Consider the following 18,523-nt stretch of genomic DNA (forward strand, 5'->3'; position numbering starts at 1 on the left):
GAAGGTGGCGTGGGCGCCAGTCTGCTGCACTGGGGGGCTAGAGGGTGGGATGGCAGAGTGTGGGTTGCAGGGGTGGTGGCTTCCCTGGGGTTCCCGGGAGGTCGGAAACTTTCAGAACTGCTCTAAGAACTGTGGCCCTCATAACTCTTTTCTTTATTTGAACATGAATGCCGCAGGTAGTCCTAGAGGCCCCCAGTGACCCTCAGACCGGCAGAATGCACGACTGGCACAGGATCTTTGACCAAAACCTGCTGGTCCCTCCCCACACACAGAGAGCACGCCAGCCTCTAAAGGAGTCGACGGCATTTCAGTGTGTCCTGAAGTGGCTCGATGGCCCGCTCAATAAGCAGGTAAAGAAATTGGTTCTTTACTGTCAAACGCACGCTCTCACTGCTCTCACCTGAGATGGTATTGATTTTCACATGTTTATTTGAGCCTTGTACTGTACCCATCACCCCGGGCCTTGGCAGTACTCGGAGGTAAAGTGGTCCATCAGCAAAGAGGATTTGTGATTCAGCGACTCGGTCAGCACTTTTGGCCCTGGCTAAAAGGCTTTTTGCCTACAGTGGAGCAATCTAAAAACCCAGGTAATTCGAGTTCCTGGGTTATTTCCTGACCAGGTTGTTTGCAAGAGGCGGCCTTGTGCGTGGCTCAGCATGGCCGGCTTTCAGCCTGGCAGTCAGAATAGCAGGGGCGGAGCTCTGGGCATCCTGGGAGATGTGCCTGGGAGGTACCACCGCCTTTGCACATTCAGGCCCTTGCTCTGTGGCTCTGCGTCCACCTGTGCCCTCCAGCTGCCAGGGGACCTGCCGGAGAAGCTGGCGCGTCTGTGCCTCCTCAGACCACCCACAGGATTGGATGGTCCTAGGGAGGCCCAGTGTCCTGGGGGGACGCACAGGAAGGATCCAGCCCTGCCAGTGTGAGCACGTGGCTTGCAAGACTGTATCTTCTTCCTCTGCAGCTGGCAGGGTCGTTCTCCAGGCACGCAAAGCTGTCGGAGCGCTGGGTCTATTATTAAATTACCCGCATCCGTCCTGCATCATCACTTCGAGCCCTTTGATTGAGCACCTGCCGTGTGCTTGCCACCGTGTTAGGTACTGTGGTGATTACTGCTCTTACTACTTTACTTCTTAGCGCTTTACTTGTGTTAGTTCACTTCATCCTCATGACAACCCCAAGATGTAGGTAGCATCATTACCCCTGTTTTACAGAAGAGGAGGCAACCCGAGAGAGGTGACCTTGGTTGCCCAGGGTGACACAGCTCCAGCCGGCCAGCTGGGACTCCAACCTAGGGAGACCGGCTCCAGCAGTCTCCTGGCCTTCCAGGAGCTCACAAGATAGTGGACAGCAGGAATTTTGCAAAGGAGATTTTATTTATTTTCCCATTTTACTTTATTAATTCATTTTAATTTGGTTTTGAAGAGGTAATTCCCATAGTTCAAAATTCACAAGGGCGCACAGGGAAAGTGTATTGTCCCATGAAGTCCCCAAGGCACCCAGTGTCCCACCGTAGATACAGCCAGTGTTAACCTGTTTTCTGTACAACTTTCTGGAAATTCTAAGCAAATACAACAGATAAATACAGTTGTATGTATTTTTCCTTTTTTTTTTAACATAAATGATAGCTTATATTCTGTTCTATATCTTAAAAAATATTCTTAACAATATGTGTTATAGGTTGTTCATGTCATTCCATGAAGAATTTCTGACTCTTTCTTAAGACAGCATAGCTTTTCCTGTGTGGAGGACCTGTCATCCGTTCATTAGGCCCTTGCTGATGACCAGTTGGACTCCCTCCAGGGGTTTGCTCTTACAGACATGGCTACAATGCGTAACTTCATGGACATCGCTTAAAAAAAATGCACACGTATGTCTGTGGAATGATTCCTACAAGTGGTTTTGTGATGTCGAGTCACACATTTAAAGTTTTCACTTAAAACCCAATTATAAGTTGTTTATAAGAAATCACACTGTAAACCTGAAGTGTATGTCTTCAGACCATATGTGTGAAAGGAAAAGGATGGAGAAAAGGCCGTGTAAACACTAAGCATAAGAGAGCCTTGTGGCTGTGCTAATATCAGACAAAGTAGAGTTCAAGGCGAAGCATATCCCTAGAGATAAAGGGGCATTTCACAGCGATGATGTCAGTCAGGAAGACGTGACGGTCCTAAATGTGTGTGTGCACCTACGTCGGGAGCCCCCAGAGGCACCCCCCGGGTTCAGGAGGATTTGACATGACTCAGCACACAGTCATCCTCAGAGGACAGATTTATTTCAGTGAGAAATTACCGAGTAGGATGAGCCGAGCCAAAGGCGTATGGGGGGAGACGGGCGTGAGCTTCCGGGGTCATCTGCCATGGGAATCCCCCAGGACACACTTCATTCCCTCAGCAACAGGCTGCGACAACCCCTGGGAAATGCTGTCAACCAAGGAAGCTCGTTAGAGACTCAGTGCCCACAGGCTCTAAAAACCTCAGGGCCTCTCGGGAGCTGGCCGTGTAGATACCCTCTGCCTAGCACGTACCAAGATTCCAGAGTCCCAGAAGGAGAGCAGGCGTTCAGCGTAAATCACTCTGTCCAGGCAGTTTAGGTCCTGGGAGCCGTTCTCATTCGTTAGGGTGGTGGGACCCCCACGTTCCCAGAGGAGCTAAAGGCCCAGCAGAGCCTCAGTGCGGTACGCGGTGCTGCTGTGGGGAAAGGGCTGGTCTTCACAGCGTCCGGTGCCTTGTCGGTATCTGTGGCCACGACTTCTCAGTTCTCAAAGATCTGCTTTTCTTTGGCTCACACCCCAGCGCCACCCCCAAATAATTCTGGCAAGTTGAGTTTTTAGTTTGTGGTTCTATCAGGATGTAAAGGGTAAAACAGAACACAGAAAACCATGCAAAATAGGCTAAGCTTGAGGTAATTTGTTAACTCACATAAAGACAAACCCATAGTTAGCATAAGCTTCAGGTGTGCCTTGATCCAGAATCTCATGTGGTGTCACCCGGACTTGTTCTTTCTTGGCTCCACATGGCATCATGTGTGTCTGTCTCTGCAGCTCTGGCCTCTTGTGTCTCGTTGCTTCTGGGTGAGTCTCCAGCCTGTGTCTGGGCCCAGAGACTCCAGCCTCTGGTTGGCCAGGGGAGGGCCGTGTACTTGGACTCATAACCTCACCAGGACCACGGGCCGTGGGAGAGAGGTAGTTCCCCGAAAGGAACTGAGACCTAAACTGGGAGATGGACGCTGAGTGGCCCAGTTCTCCGTGGATGGTCCGTCAGCACTTGCTGGGAAGCTCGTGACCTTGAGGACCCTTCAGGGCTGTCCCTCTGTCCCCTAGGGTGTGCTGGAGGTGCTGTCAGAGGTGGGCTGCCACCTGCGAGTGTCCCTCTTTGACGTGACCTACCGACACTTCTTCGGGAGGACGTGGAAGAGCCCGGCGAGGCCCCTGGAGCCGCTCTGCAGGCAGCCACCCAGGATCGACTTCAGTGAGGTGGGCGGGGCGGCAGGTGGGCGTGCGGGGTGGGCGTGCGGGGTACGGTGGACCTGGGGGCGCCGCCAGCGCGTCCCAGAGCCTAGGAACGCTCCTGAGCAGTGGGCCCGGCCCTCCAAAGCTCGTCCTGGCGCCGGCCCCTGTTTCCAGACGGAATCTTGGGTGGAAGCCGCACGCCCTGAGCGGTTCAGCTGGGAGTGGGGGGGACACACGAGGGGGTTTCGTCCCCTTCACGGAACCTTGCAGCTTTTGGAACAAAGTTAGGAAATTATCGATCTCATCTGACTCCCCTACTTTTCCTCTCCCCTTCTTTTTCTTTCTTTTTCGTTTCTTCTTCTTCTTTTGTTTTTTTTAAAATGAGCAACTTGAGACCTAGCAGTAAAGTGACTTACCCAGGTAGAAGGTAGCAGAGCCCGGAGCCCCTGCCCCTGCCTGCAGACGGGGTGCTCGCGTTGGCATCAGTTGGTGACACGATTTTGCCCACGTAGCTGTGTCTGGCCGCCCCGCAGATAGGGTTTTCCATCTTCGTTCAGCTGCACCGAATTCACAAACATCCCTCCATCGCCTGCTGTCTGCTGGCCGTTGTGGCGGGCGCCGGGGCCATGATGCTGGGTGGACGGGCCTGGCGTGGTTCTCACCCTGGACAACTTGCAGTCTGCTGGGACGACACACCCAGGCAGGCGACAGAGCAGGTGCAGGTGTGATAGGTTCTCGGAGGAGACCGACAGCTGCTGCCCTGAAGAAGAAGGGAGGTGTGCTGCAGGCAGAGCTCTGCGAGCTGGGCCCCAGGATGAGGAGGGACCCAGCCCCGGGACGAGCAGGGCAGGCCCCCCACGGGCCCGGGAGTGGGGGAGGGGGACGTGGGCAGGCAGCCGAGGGTGGGCTTGGCGGGCTGGCTGGGCAGGGCCTTCCTAGGCACACTGGGCTCTTCCTCAAGAGTGGGAGGTGTCCCAGAGGTCTTCTTCCCGGCCGCTGCTTCAAGCTGCACTGCAGGCAGCGGGGTCCTGCAGGGGACGGTCACGGGTATCGGGAGGGTCGGTGCTGTGTTGGCGTTATCCTTCCCGTGTGTACAGAGTCAGGGAAGCCCAGGAAGTGACAGTACAGTGAATAATGGAGGTGGTGGCAGTGACCGTGGCCATCCTGGGGGAGGTCGCCGTGCGTAACCAGACCAAGCGAGCCGCCCTTTGCTGCGGGGGGCTGTCCTGGCCCAGTCGTGAGGCCGCCGGGTCGCGACTCTGCACTTGGCGGTCACCCAGGGTCGGGATGCCATGTCTCGGCGTGGATTGATTCTGACTGGTCCTGTTACTGAACGTGCCGGAGAGGATGACGCCGCCCCCGGAGGTCAGGAAAATTAGATAAGGCCGTGGGTATGTGTGTCCTGCGGCCCAGGACCGCGGCTGGTGTCCAGGCTGCCAGACGGCCTGTGAGGTGCCCCTTAGAGTCTGGCTGGAGAGAAAGGCCGCGTGTTGTAAACCGGGGAGTGACGGTGGGCGGCTGCTTAGGGTGCCGTCCCAGCTCAGGCAGTGAGTCGCCTTCACGCCTCTGACTTGGGGCGGTCGAGGCCCGGGCAGGAGCGCGGTGGCCCCGATGTTGCTGGGAGCCTTCCAGGGCCGGGCTGTTTGGATTCGCTTTCTCGGTTGGACAGTCAGGCCCCGGGAAGCCCGGTGTGGTGACAGTTAGTACGGTGACACAGGGTCCTCTCACTCCTGGGGAGTCTCCACGGGAGAGGCTGGCTCCCAGCACCTTGGTGTGGTTTCGTCCCCGCCATCCGCCTCTGGAGGTCCGTAGATCATCTCTCCGCCTTGAAGAGCAATCTGGCAGGTCAGAGGCTGTGAGTGCCACCTGCCTTGACCGCAGGGATTGTTCTTGGGCCTTGTTTTCACCCCAGGCATCGGAGGGGCCCTGCAGGCTCCGTTTGGAAGCGCTGCCGTGTCGAGGGGATGGTTATGCTCTGAAGTCAGCACAGCAGCACTTTGCCGCCACTGGGGTCCCGAGATGAGCCCTCCCTCCGTGGCTTTCCCCTTGGCTTTCCCCGTGGCAGTGGCTGTCACAGCCTTGACAGGCCACGCCCGGAGGGCCTGCCCTGTCCCGCCACCAGCTGGGTGACTGTGAGCCCTGCAGAGTGGAGGTCGCGTTGCAAGGAAGCCTTCAGAGCTGCCGCTCCCCCTTCTGGACTCGTCCAGGGTTTAGCGTCCGTGCCTGAGCGGGCTTCTCGTGTGTCCCCGTGTCCTGGGAGCTGTGGGTCTCGGGCCTTTCCAGCTCACAGTTCAGGTCTGACCTGAGCTGTGGGAGCTGAGTGCCGCTCCATCGTTCGTGTTCTGCCGAGTGGGGCATGGGGACGGGGCCGTGTGTTAGGGAGGACCACAGCCCTCAATGTTTCTGGAAGAATCTGCACCCTTCAGCCTTAGTTACTGAAGTGGAGATCGCAGCAAGGCTGGTGTGGGTGAACAGAGCATTTCTGGTTGGGAGCTGGTGTCAGAGCCACGGAATTGCTCAGGGAAGAGCTGTGCTCCAGCTGCTATGCCCAAGGCGAGCAGCAGAGGCCAGTGGTGCCCCAGGAACACCCATCCTGATGCGCCACTCGGCGGCATCCTCCTTGCCCAGCGCTTTCCTCCCATCCTTGACGTTCAGAGTTTAGTTAACTAAAGAGAATCCCCCTTCGCCGTGTGTGTGAGTGTGTGTGAGTGTGAGTGTGAGTGTGTGTGAGTGTGTGAGTGTGTGTGAGTGTGAGTGTGTGTGAGTGTGTGTGTGTGTGTGTGTACCTGCGTGCATACGTGTATGTACGTGTTTACATGAAGTGTGGAGCATTCCCAAGGTGGCCTAGATAGGCAGGAGGGACTGGTTCTGCGGTCTCATCATCTGAGCAAAGCTCTGCGTCCGTACCTATGGGAATAGAGAGAAACACAATTTGCCCTTTTTTGAAGTGATTCTGAAATTTGGTGATGATCTTCTTCTGATTTTACTAATTGCCTGGGTTTTTCTGGTTCTGCCGATCAGCCGTGGCTTGGGGGTGATACGACGGGAGGTTGCCAGCTGCCAGTAGCAGGGGACCATCTTTGGAATCTACGTGGCTGTCCCGCCTACACGTGGATTCCTGAATCAGCCGCGTGGGCTCTGGGTTTTGATTGAGTTGTCACTGTAATATGCAGCCCTGAAAGAAGATGTTGTTTTATTACTTTGCAAACAACGTCCTGAGGAAAGACTTGGGAAAAAAGAAGTCCTTCCTTGAGCCCGAGCTGGGTGTTTCTTTCTGTGAGTGATGAATTCCTCATGCTGCGCTCAGATCCCCTCTTGTCCCAGCCTCTCGGCTCTGCCTGGCGGAGCCCAGGGGACCAGCTCCGGGCCTCTCAGCTCTGACTCAGAATTAGGTGCTCCCCTTCGAGACCGTCCTCGGTGGAGAGGAATTGCCCTTCACTTGCACTGAGACGGTTGATCGTTCATTCAACCTCTCAAAAGATATCTTTAAAAAATAATCCGGGGGGCTTCCCTGGTGGCGCAGTGGTTGAGAGTCTGCCTGCCAATGCAGGGGACACGGGTTCGAGCCCTGGTCTGGGAAGATCCCACATGCTGCGGAGCAACTGGGCCCGTGAGCCGCAACTACTGAGCCTGGAGTGCGTCTGGAGCCTGTGCTCCGCAACGAGAGGCCGTGATAGCGAGAGGCCCGCGCACCGCGATGAAGAGTGGACCCCGCTCGCCGCAACTAGAGAAAGCCCTCGCACAGAAACGAAGACCCAACACAGCCAAAAATAAATAGATAAGTTAAAAAAAAAAAAAATCCGAGAGGCCAAAGTACCGTGCAGTTCCTACACTTCCTTTCTGAGATGGACATAATTCTCCCTTAGATTCTTTCCTTAACTAACCAACCTCAGCCTTTCAGCGACAGGCTCATTTCTCCTCCTTTATTTATTGTATGCAAATGGCTGGCAGGAATCCTAGTGGTTCTTCACAGGCAGCCGGAACCCCGACCAGGAGATGATTCCTCCTGAGCCCATCACAGCCCGAGGTGTTGCTGAAGTCACAGGCGGATCCCTGGCCTCCGGGAGACACAGGTAATTGGGCTGCTTCCTAGTCCCATCGCCAACCGAGAGCAACCAGCTGCTGAACGTGCTTGTTCGTCAGAGTAATGAGAGTGAGGTGACTCCCTTTAAAAGTGGAGGCTGTCCATAAAAAAGAATGAAATCATGCCATTTGCAGCAACATGGATGGACCTGGAGATGATCGTACTGAGTGAAGTAAGTCAGACAGAGAAAGACAGATATCATATGATGTCGCTTATATGTGGAATCTAAAATAGGACACAAGTGAACTTATCTACGAACCAGATACAGACTCACAGACACAGAGAACAGACCTGTGGTTGCCAAGGGGGAGATGTGGGGGAGGGAAGGATTGGGAGTTTGCGGTTGGTAGGTGCAAACTATTGTATATAGAATGGATAAACAGCAAGGTCCTAATGTGTAGCACAGGGAACTATATTCAATACCCTGTGATAAACCATAAGGGAAAAGAATATAAAAAGGAATGTGTATATATGTATAACTGAATCACTTTGCTGTACAGCAGAAATGAACACAACATTGTAAATCAACTATACTTCAATAAAATTAAAAAAAAAAAAGTGGAGGCTGTCAGGGAATGTCAGCATGTCCAAACGAAACTCTGGGAGGCTCTGCCGTGCCTCGGTTAATCTCCGGGTTCTTGAACGTGCCTTACCCTCTCCTTACACCTCTCACATGTTCCAAGAGCTGCTCCTGATGCAGACAGTCTGCAAAGCAGGAATCCAGTGTCACTCCCGGGCACCGTCTCTACGGAGAGAGCCTGGCCTCAACCGCGTCACCCGAGGAGGGCTTCTCTCCTCTCCAGCTCAACAGAAACCAGTCCTTGGGGACACCAAGCCAGGAATGGACGGTGGTAGGAAGGGGATAGAAATGAGTGAGTGAATAGAAGGGCAAAGGATATCTCCCCGTGATGTTTCCAGCAGTGGGATTTAGTTGTACTGTGTGGTGATTTAACTGTCTACCACGTGGGGACAGTAGAAAGCTCTGAATTTGTCAGCTTATGCTGTTGTGTTCATCATCTCCTGGGGGCGTATTTTTGCTTCGGGCTGTAACTGGGTTTGCTGTTTCTGAATAAGCCAAGCCATCATTCTCCAGGCGGGAGCAGGACAGGCCTTGGCCTCGGGGGTGGGATCTGATGTAGGGGGACAAGGGCTGAGTCCTGCTCCATCACTTACTCCTGTGGGGTCTTAGGCCAGTTGTTTAAACTCCTGACTCTGAATTCATCGTCCGTGCGTGAGGGACAGCAGCACCCATCTCCTAAGGGTCTGGAGTGTAAACAGTAGGTTCTTCCCAGACAGGCGCCCAGGGAGCAGTAGGTGTTCACTCAGCAAACACTGGCTGGGGGTCCGCTCTGTGCCAGGCTCTGTTACATTAGGAGCTGGACGTGCCCGGATGGATGAGATGGTGTGTGGTCGTTTCAGCCGTGGTGGGGTTTGCGTTGTCACTGTAGATCGGGGCTTGTCAACCCTGGCTCCGCGGACGCTTTGAGCCAGATAGTTCTCTTGGCGGGGGGCTGTCTCCAGGGCTGTGTCCCTTCCTGTGGATAATGGTGGACCCCACCCCGGATGAGCGGAAGCTTCTGACTTTGGAATTAGAGATTTTGCATCTTCCCAGATGCTTGGCAACTTTGCTTGGCGAGCTCACCGTGCTCGGAGCGCTCAGTCTTGTGGTGGCTTGTGTGCAGGAAACTGCCCTGAGCCTCAAGGGGAAGGTTGAGCTGGTAGATGTTGGCTGCAGGAAGTATTTGTGATATAGTCACCTTCCTGAAGACATCCTATTAAAGGTTTACTAAAAAAAAAATGGTTTGGAAGGCACTAGTTTAATTTCTGATCCTCTCTCCTGTGGCCTTGGCCTCAGCCTGGGACCGAAGAGCACGTGTCACTTAGGGCAGGTCAGGCGGAGGTGCGGCCGGCGACGCGAGGCCGCAACCTCTCCAGGAAGGCACATCCTCTGAGGCCCGATCGTGTGGGTGAAAGTGGAATCTGGGCCCCGAGGCAAAGCGGTGTCCGTGTGTCTGAAGATGAAGGCATTAAGACAGGAGCGTTTCTGTGATTTATTAATCTGTTTCTCCTGTCAGAGAGGCACCTTGTCAGGGGTGGCTGAGTGAGATGTGATGCGGGGGGAGCCAGAGCCCCGCTCTGCCATCTCCCGCGGCTTCTCTCGCAGGTAATTGGACGGGCTTGACTCCAGCTTTTAATCGTGCAGTGGCAGCCCATGCATCTGCGAGCATCCTGCATGGCCTCCTTGAGGCGTCCTGACGCTGGAGGGCGTGTTTGCAGTGCTGCTCGACAGCGGTTGAGATGTCTGGCCAAGCCCACGGGGCTGGGGGTGGGGGAGTGCCTGGGTTCCAGGTGACTTGGCCCTCCTGGGGACCCCCCCAAACACACACACACACACGCACACACACACACACACACACACACACACACACGCACGCACACGGGTTGAAGCTGCAGAGTTGTGTGCTTCATCCCAGGAGGCTTTTCCTTCCTCCGACCCTCCGAGTTGGTCGGCCCTGGGCAGGGTGTGCATTTTCTACCTGCCTAATCTAGCCTTTACCTTTGAACTTTGAACTTCTTGAGGGCTGGATCGCGTTTTCTAGGTTCCTTAGAAATTCTTTAGCACGCGCTGTGCCCACACTAGAGGGGCAGTAAATGATGTTTGGAAAAGCATCCATCCTTAACCAGCAGTAATGATGGGATGAGACCCTCAGACCTCGTGTCGCCTTGTGATTCACGGAGCTTCCAAGGCCGACCCTCCTGGTGAAAGTGGGGTCTCTGGAGACAGACCAGGGGGCTCCGTGGTCGGTTTGGTCTCAGAATAATCGTTTTCAGTGGTAAAGGAAAGGGAGAGGCAACAGCCATGAGTCCACATGTGGGCCGTCCCCAAAGCAGCTGGTCCCCCGCCTCCAGGCAAAGGATTTCAAGGTGACCTCTAAGCTGGAGGCTTGTTGCTGCTTTGCATCAGAGCTGACAATGTTTGTTTCACTGCCAAGAGGAAAAGTGGGTAGTGTTCATAAAACTGATATGCACAGGTGTACATATGAGAGGTGAGATAATGACAACTTGACTTTACAGCAGGCCTTTTTAAAACAGTTCTTGAGTCTTGGAAACGGAAACATAATTCTCTCTTGGTCCAACTGCCTGTCAGCTGTAAGTGGTCACTATTTCATCATTTTGCAATAAAAGATAATAGAATAACGATTTATATCTCGTGGCTGATGTTTTAATGTGTCTCTCTGTTATCCTGGGCTGACAGTCTGTGATTACAGTAAACGTTTTCTCGGTGACACCATGGTAATGACTCGTTAATGGGGGATTGTTCCAAGTTTAAGTCACGTTGCCACGGCCCGGCCTGGCCTGTCCCTGCCTTGGGGGGGAGGGTGGCCTTTGTGTTCTGCTGGTGACTCTACACCTGGGCTTCACCCCAACAAGGACGCTGGGTTCCGGGGACCACTCGGGTCCAGAGCCTCAGGTCAGCACTGACCTGGGCTTCTGGGACGCTTGTTGCCCATAGATTCGCAAACCCAGTTAGTGCCTCCATTTCTGTCTTCTGTGTCTACGATGTTTGTTAGCTAAGAGCAACTGCTTTGGATTTCAGGAGATTGGAAGACAGCAGCAGAGGGAAGGTGCTTCCATTCCCACTTGGGAGGGTGCATCTCAGCGATGGGAGCTGGATTTGACCCGCCCGTGTCCCCCCTCCCCGTGGTGAGAGTGAGGGCTGCCATCTGTACCTTAGAGGATGGAGAGGCTGCAAGTGGGAAACCTTTTAGGAGCAATTTGAGTATCATCTACTTGGCTTGGGTCCACAACTCCTATAATAAAGAATCCCACCGTGGGACATCCCTGGTGGCCCAGTGGTTAAGATTCTGCCTGCCAATGCAGGGGACACGGGTTCAACCCCTGGTCCGGGAAGATCCCACATGCTGCGGAGCAACTAAGCCCGTGCGCCACAACTACTGAGCCTGTGCTCTAGAGCCCGCGAGCCACAACTACTGAGCCCGCATGCCACAACTACCGAAATCCTCGCGCCTAGAGCCTGTGCTCCGTGACAAGAGAAGCCACCGCAGTGAGAAGCCCGCGCACCGCAACGAAGAGTAGCCCCCGCTCACCGCAACTAGAGGAAGCCCGCGTGCAGCAACGAAGACCCAACGCAGCCAAAAAAAAAAAAAAATCCCACAGCAATATTCATCATTAAAAGATGTTAGTTGGGCTCTGAACTGAGGATCCTGCTTAGTTTATTTTTATTTTTATTTTTTTGTGGTACGCGGGCCTCTCACTGCTGTGGCCTCTCCCGTTGCGGAGCACAGGCTCCGGACGTGCAGGCTCAGTGGCCATGGCTCACGGGCCCAGCCGCTCCATGGCATGTGGGATCTTCCCGGACTGGGGCACGAACCCGTGTCCCCTGCATCGGCAGGTGGACTCTCAACCACCGCGCCACCAGGGAAGCCACCTGCTTAGTTTAAACAAAATTAATTCGGGTGCAGCCTCATGGTATTTCCACACGAAACAGGGATTAGAGTCCATACTGGCAAGTTGTGATTGCAGTTTGACGGCGGTGTTGGATGGAACGGCTCAGCGGGTGCGTGGGTGCGGTGGGCTACTTACGTCTTTGGGCTCGTGGTCCTTCCGGGTGATGGGCATGGGGCGCGAGGCTGCCCCAGCCCCTTTGTTCTCCAGAGGCTGTGGGTCTGTTGGCATTTTCTGTGGATGGGAAGATCCCAGAGGAGAAGCAAATAGTTTGATGTCCCAGATGCTGGGCACCCTGGAAGGAGGAGCTGTGAGGGGGTCGCTCACTGGGCCCCTTCTCTTCTCTGGCGCCTGGAAGGGATGCTGCTCTCCACGCGGCGTGTTTGTGGCGTTGACGTGACAACGAGGAGGGAGCGCACCTGTGTTCCTCTGTGTTTCTTCTCTGCAGCTCGAGAGCGTTCAGTCCGTCCCTGGCTTCTCTTTTGCAGCCCTTCTATTTTCACACGTCCTTGAACCACCCTAATATCGTGGCCGTGGTGGAAGTGGTCACTGAAGGCAGGAGACGGGACGGGACCCTTCAGGCTTTGTCCTGTGGGTTTGGAATCCTTCGGATCTTCAGCAACAACTCGGAATCTCCTACGTCTGCCCCCCAGGACAAACGGTATCTGCCCCGTTTTCCCCGTCGCTGGGGTTTCTGGCGTCTTTCTGCGGTGATTTAACGGCTCATTATTTGTCCAGACTAGAAAGCTCTGAATTTGTCAGCAAGTGTGTTCATCACAGTCTCCCGGTGGTATTTTTGCTTCGGGCTGTAACTGGGTTTGCTGTTTCTGAATAAGCCCAACCATCGTTCTCCAGGTGGGAGCAGGACAGGCCTTGGCCTCGGGGGTGGGATCTGATGTAAGGTGGTCAAGGGCTGAGTCCTGCTCCGTCACTTACTCCTGTGGGGTCTTAGGCCAGTTGTTTAAACTCTTTGAATTCATCTTCAGTGCAGCGCCCATCTCCTAAGGGTCCGGAGTGTAAACAGTAGGTTCTTCCCAGACAGGCGCCCAGGGAGCAGTAGGTGTTCACTCAGCAAACACTGGCTGGGGGTCCGCTCTGTGCCAGGCTCTGTTACATGAGGAGCTGGACGTGCCCGGATGGATGAGATGGTGTGTGGTCGTTTCAGCCGTGGTGGGGTTTGCGTTGTCACTGTAGATCGGGGCCTGTCAACCCTGGCTCCGCGGACACTTTGGGCTGTCCCGTGCAGTGTACGAGGTCTCGTCGCACCCCTGGCCTCTGCCCACTAGATGCCAGGCAGCCCCCTCCCCGCCCAGCTGTGACAGCCGAAAGTACCTCCAGACTTTACCAGACGTCCCGACGGGGCAAAGTCATCCCGGGTTGAGAACCACCACTCCAGACACACAATCGTGGAAACCCCTCAAACGTTGTTTTCTTGGGACATCTCCAAGCATGACCAACTCCCCAGGCATTGCTTTCTAGCGCTGAGGTTCTCAGGCTGCACTCGGGCCGTGCTGTGTGTGTGCTGGACATGCTTGGCCACGAGTGCTGAGGGCTCGCGGATCTGATGCTGTCCTCAGCCGTCTGTTTCCCACAGAGGGTCGAGAAAGCTCCTGGAGGTGTGGTGCTGGGGTCCCCAAGGCCTTCCTTTCGAGAAGCATAGCTGACATCCCATGAGTAGACGCAAGATGCTGACCTGCATCTCACGGGTCTTGTTTTGCAGGTTGAGACTGTATCACGGCAGCCCCCGAGCCCTCCTGCACCCGCTTCTCCAGGACCCCATAGAACGTAAGAGACGAGGCCTGGCCAGGCCTGCTCCTACTGTCCTCAGCAGCACCTGTTCGTCATATGACTTTCCTGAGTGTTAGAACCTCATCAGCTTAGCTGAATTGTTAATAGATTTGGGGAACATGTAACATTGGGCTTGCAGTTCTGACATAATTTGAAGATCAGAGACACACGAGCCTATAAGGATGGTGTAGCCGTGTGAAGACGACCCCATGGGGGCCACCTGGTGGGAGGGCTGTTGGCCTCCTTGCCCCTGGGGTAGCAGCTTTGTCCCCACGTGAAGTAGTTGCTGTCCATCACTGCCCAGCGGCTGTCCCAGGAAGCCTTTGACCGTGAAGTCCGTGGGTCATCTCCACCACAGCAAGGTGTCCAGTGGTGCCAAACGAGAGTGGCATCTGCAGGAGCACCTGGCATGCATGGGCCCCGTGCGGAGCGGCCAGCCTTAGGGCAGAGTGGGCTTCCTGCCCTGCCTCTGTGGCTTCTCCCGAGCCGTCAGGGTACCCGTGGGAGGGACCTGCGGCCCCCTGGCTGCAGGCCGCGTGGAGGGTGGACGGAAGAGCGTGCGGTGAAGCGGGGGGGTGGGCTAACAGGCTGTTTCAGGGGCCCGTGTGGGCTCTGCTGGCCCTCGGGGAGTGTGGACGGGGGCCAAGCGGTGAAGGTGGGTCTCTTTGGCGTGGGGGTGGGGGAGGGATGACTTTCTGTCTCTTTGCGACGTTGCCCAGTTTCCGATGGGCACCCAGCCAGTGTGAAAAACCCAAGCCTACCCCGACCCATCCACTCGCTCTGAATTTGGTGAAAATCTCACGATAGAGGAACAATCGGTCAGAAACTTGGTTTTGTTGATACAGACTGGCTTTTAGGTTATTTCGCAATTGAATTTAATCATTAACCTGCCAGCGTTTTCTCTCCTGAAGTATCCTTAGACTCAGCACCTTTCCAACAGCAGACACAGCCCCCAGGTTGGTTCCAGGCCCACGGATCTGGGTGCTGGTGGAGGGTGTGGGAGCTGTGGCCGTGTGAGGGAGGCCTGGGGAGGGACCGCCACAGGCTGTCAGCTCATCATCTCAGTGGCATTTCTAAAAGTGCAGGGCTGTTTTTCTTGGATGGATAATGCAGTCACATGACCCAGCATTCAAAGTACTGAATAGTATGAAAAGGTTCAGGTGAGGTCTCCTTCCTCCTCTGCTCGGCCCTTCACCTGCACCACAGGTGACCTTCCTCTCTGGGATCTTGTGGGTCCTTCTAGGTCCTCTGATGACACACAAGCACACGTGCACGTCCCTGTTCTGTTTTTGCCCCCGTTGACTTGTCCCAGACCTTTCTTTTTTCCCTTAATGATTTATCTTGGAGGATGTTTCATATCAGCACCTAGAAAGTGTGCTCATTCTTTTTTTTTTTTTTTTTGCGGTACACGGGCCTCTCACTGTTGTGGCCTCTCCCGTTGCGGAGCACGGGCTCCAGACGCGCAGGCTCAGCGGCCATGGCTCACGGGCCCAGCCGCTCCGCGGCATGTGGGATCTTCCCGGACTGGGGCACGAACCCGCGTCCCCTGCATCGGCAGGCGGACTCTCAACCACTGCGCCACCAGGGAAGCCCCGTGCTCATTCTTTTTACAGCTGTGTGGTATTTCATTGAATTGCTGTTTGTGATTGAACCAACCCACCCCAAATGGACCCTTGGGGCAGTTCTGTAAGAACAGAGGGTTGAAGGCTTTGCTGCAGTGGACATCTGCCATTTTGCAAGTGTGCACGTGAAACTGTAGGGTAAACTCCCAGAAGTGGGATTGCTGGTCTGAGGGCCTGTGCATTCACAGTTTTGTGTTATTTCCCCTGTTTGCCCTCCATAGAGGTTGTACCAGCGTGCTCACCAGCCAGCCATGTAGCAGAGTGCCTTTCAGGGTACTTAACATTTTAAAGTAAGCACATCCCATGTTTGGAGTGGTTAGATATTAAAAATCTGTTTTTCGATAATATAGTTTTGTTTTTCTAACGAATATTTAGTTCTTTTCTTATGAAAGCACGAAGCACGCCTCAGGAGGTGGTGAGTCCCCTATCAGTGGAGGAAATCAAGCCCAGGCAAGATGGACCATTTGATGGGAATGTGTTGAGGGCATGTCTGTGGTCCCTCCCAGCCCAGTTTCTATTGACGCCCTTCCGTCCACTTTCCCGAGTGCTCTGTATCTGAGCTCTTCCCAGTGGTTCCTTTCTCTAGGACGCTTTCCCTCTTCCCACTTCCCCTAGCACGTTATCCGAACCTTCCTTGGGGTTCGGATCCCGTTCTCCTGTGTGTTATGGATGTCGGCATGCTTGTGTCTTAGTCATCCCAGAGGAATGGTCCTTCCTTGAGGACAGGACTCTGTCTTGGAGGCCACTGGCCACCCAGGGCCTAGTCCTGCTGCTTTGTGGGTCTTGACGGATGCAAGGCTGAGACTGAAAGGGATGCAGGCCTCTGGTCAGAGGACCTTCTAGGTTCCCTCTGATTATGGGAGCAAAAGCGAAGCCTGACTTCACTGCTCTTGGGGAAGAGGTGAGCGGAGAGATTTTGTTATGTCGGATCAAAAACAAGTATCTCTTTAGTTGCAGTTTTACCAGTGAGAGTTATTTAAGGATTGATTCTTTTTTGCTCTTTGGCTGAGCAAACAGAACAATTCCCTTGTCTCCCTAGAAAAATACTTTTCCTGTTTGTTGAGTTCTTTTCCAAGATGCTCAGTTTATTGGTCGGTTTGGCCGAAGGTGCCTTGGTTCGGGCTGTCACAGGAGGTGTTTTCTCCCTCAGAAAACAAGCACATGACCCTCATTGAGAACTGCAGCCTGCAGTACACGCTGAAGCCACACCCGCTCCTGGAGCCCGTGTTCCACCTTCTTCCCGAGAACCTTCTGGTGTCTGGTCTGCAGCAGATACCTGGTCTCCTTCCAGCTCATGGAGAATCGGGTAAGGGCTCCTCTGTTTCTGTCTGCTTGGTGAGTCTCTGTTAGTTCATGGTCAGACCTTGCAGGAACTGGGGCGAGGGCTGGCTGGGCCCCCCAGCAAACAGCCTGGTGGGGGGGGGGGGGGGGGGGGGGGAGGGCAGCAGTGTTGTCTCGTTCGCAGCCCCTTCCTGAACACACCTCACATCCCTCAGGTCATCTCTGCCTTCTCTCCTTGAGAAATGCTTTCATAAGACAAATAGCCCATGTCTGTATGACTGTGGCCAGAAAAACCACTGTTGCTAGATCCCACCCTTACTGGGCCACCATGTCAGTGGCTTAATTATTATCAGTTTTTAATTGTGGTAAAATAGACGTAACATAAAATTTACTGTTTTAACCATTGTCAAGCGTGCAGTTCAGGGGCATCAGGTACATTCACACTGTTGTGTAGCCATCCTCCCCGTCCACTTGCAGAGCCTTTTCATCGTCCCAGACGGAAACTCTGTCCGGCTAGACGCTGACTCCCCTTCCCCTCCCCAGCCCTGCCCCCCTCTTCTGCTCTCTGTCTCTATGAGTTGACTCCTCTAGGGACCTCCTAGGCGTGGAATCCTCCTACAGCATTGGTCCTTTTGTGACTGGCTTATTTTGCTGGGCATAATGTCCTCAAGGTTCATCCCTGTTGTTCTGTGTGTCGGAATTTCCTTGCTTTTTAAGGCTGAATGGATGGACCACGTTTTGTTTATCCATTTACCTGTGCATGGACACTTGGGCTGTTCTGCCTTTCAACTTGTGAGTGAAACTGCTCGATTACTTTGGAACTGAAATTCATGGGACAGGCTCAGGGCTGTGCCTGGGTGTGTTTTAGAAGTTGATTCTCCTGGTGGGTGTGGGTCAGCCCTTCGCAGCCACGAGTCACTGTGAGGGCTGCTCTCCTCTCAGGTCCTGCCGACGGGCCTCCCTCCTCGGTCTCATGCTCCCTCTGAGTACTCTTGGGGGCTTTTTGCCTGGCTGTCTGGGAGAATCCAGGAGGAGGGACCGCACCAGCCTCCCCACCTGGGGCTGCTGGAACCTCTGGTCTCGGTGGGCCGGCTGCAGCTCCCATCCAGGAGGGGCAGGATGTGGCTTTGGGTGTGAGTGGCTGGGGAGGAGATCTGGGAGGTGCAGAGTGTTTGGCTCAGAACAGAGACACTCAGGACCCGAAGAGACGGCTCAGCTCCAGGAGGGAGAGTGTTTGTCTCGGTGACGATGTCCCTGCGTGTGGCCTGGGTGCTGTGGTCTTGTTATCTGAGTTCATGAACTCCTGGGACGGGTGCACGGTGGTCATCACCATCACGAGGTCACTGTTTCTCCAGCGTCTCGGAGAAGAGACGATGATACATGAGAAATGACCAGTTAACCGTGAACAGGAGCACGTCCTGGGCGGGGGATGGAGGGGGTCCCAGGTTTGGATCTGCCGTGGGTCACCAAGCTCTAACCCTCCTGAAGGCCCCGTAGGCAGCCGTGTTGCCCTCTGCGATGCGCCGGTGTTCACCCAAGAGGGAGGGAGGAGAAGTTAAGAGTTACAGGCAGGGCTTCCCTGGTGGCGCAGTGGTTGAGAGTCCGCCTGCCGATGCAGGGGACGCGGGTTCGTGCCCCGATCCGGGAGGATCCCACGTGCCGCGGAGCGGCTGGGCCCGTGAGCCATGGCCGCTGAGCCTGCGTGTCCGGAGCCTGTGCTCCGCAACGGGAGAGGCCACAACAGTGAGAGCCCCGCGTACCGCAAAAAAAAAAAAAAAAAAAAGAGTTACAGGCAGGCAGAGGGAGAACCTCCTTCCTGGTCGTGCTGTTGGG

The 18,523-nt window shown here is 54.7% G+C and overlaps 1 protein-coding gene across 14 annotated transcripts in view; it reads left to right on the forward strand.

The window, feature by feature from the left end:
• The window catches only part of NPHP4 (nephrocystin 4), a 139,011-nt gene that overhangs the window by 12,473 nt on the left and 108,015 nt on the right, over nucleotides 1–18,523 (forward strand). For 12 of the 14 annotated variants that reach the window (XR_003433472.1, XR_003433471.1, XM_027110398.1 and 9 more), the window contains exons 3-7: nucleotides 177–350; nucleotides 3,320–3,472; nucleotides 12,488–12,660; nucleotides 13,720–13,784; nucleotides 16,560–16,715. Coding sequence is in view for 12 of the 14 variants with exons in the window: in XM_027110398.1 (XP_026966199.1) it covers nucleotides 216–350; nucleotides 3,320–3,472; nucleotides 12,488–12,660; nucleotides 13,720–13,784; nucleotides 16,560–16,715 (682 nt within the window). In the remaining 2 variants the exon portion in view is untranslated. Of the gene's footprint in view, nucleotides 1–176; nucleotides 351–3,319; nucleotides 3,473–8,043; nucleotides 8,405–12,487; nucleotides 12,661–13,719; nucleotides 13,785–16,559; nucleotides 16,716–18,523 lie in introns of those variants that run through there. The other 2 variants (XM_027110395.1, XM_027110394.1) reach the window with 2 other exon arrangements.

Source organism: Aethalodelphis obliquidens, unplaced genomic scaffold (genome assembly GCF_003676395.1).
Source record: "Aethalodelphis obliquidens isolate GAN/ISIS:26980383/991018 unplaced genomic scaffold, ASM367639v1 scaffold9, whole genome shotgun sequence".
Lineage (NCBI taxonomy): Eukaryota > Metazoa > Chordata > Mammalia > Artiodactyla > Delphinidae > Aethalodelphis > Aethalodelphis obliquidens.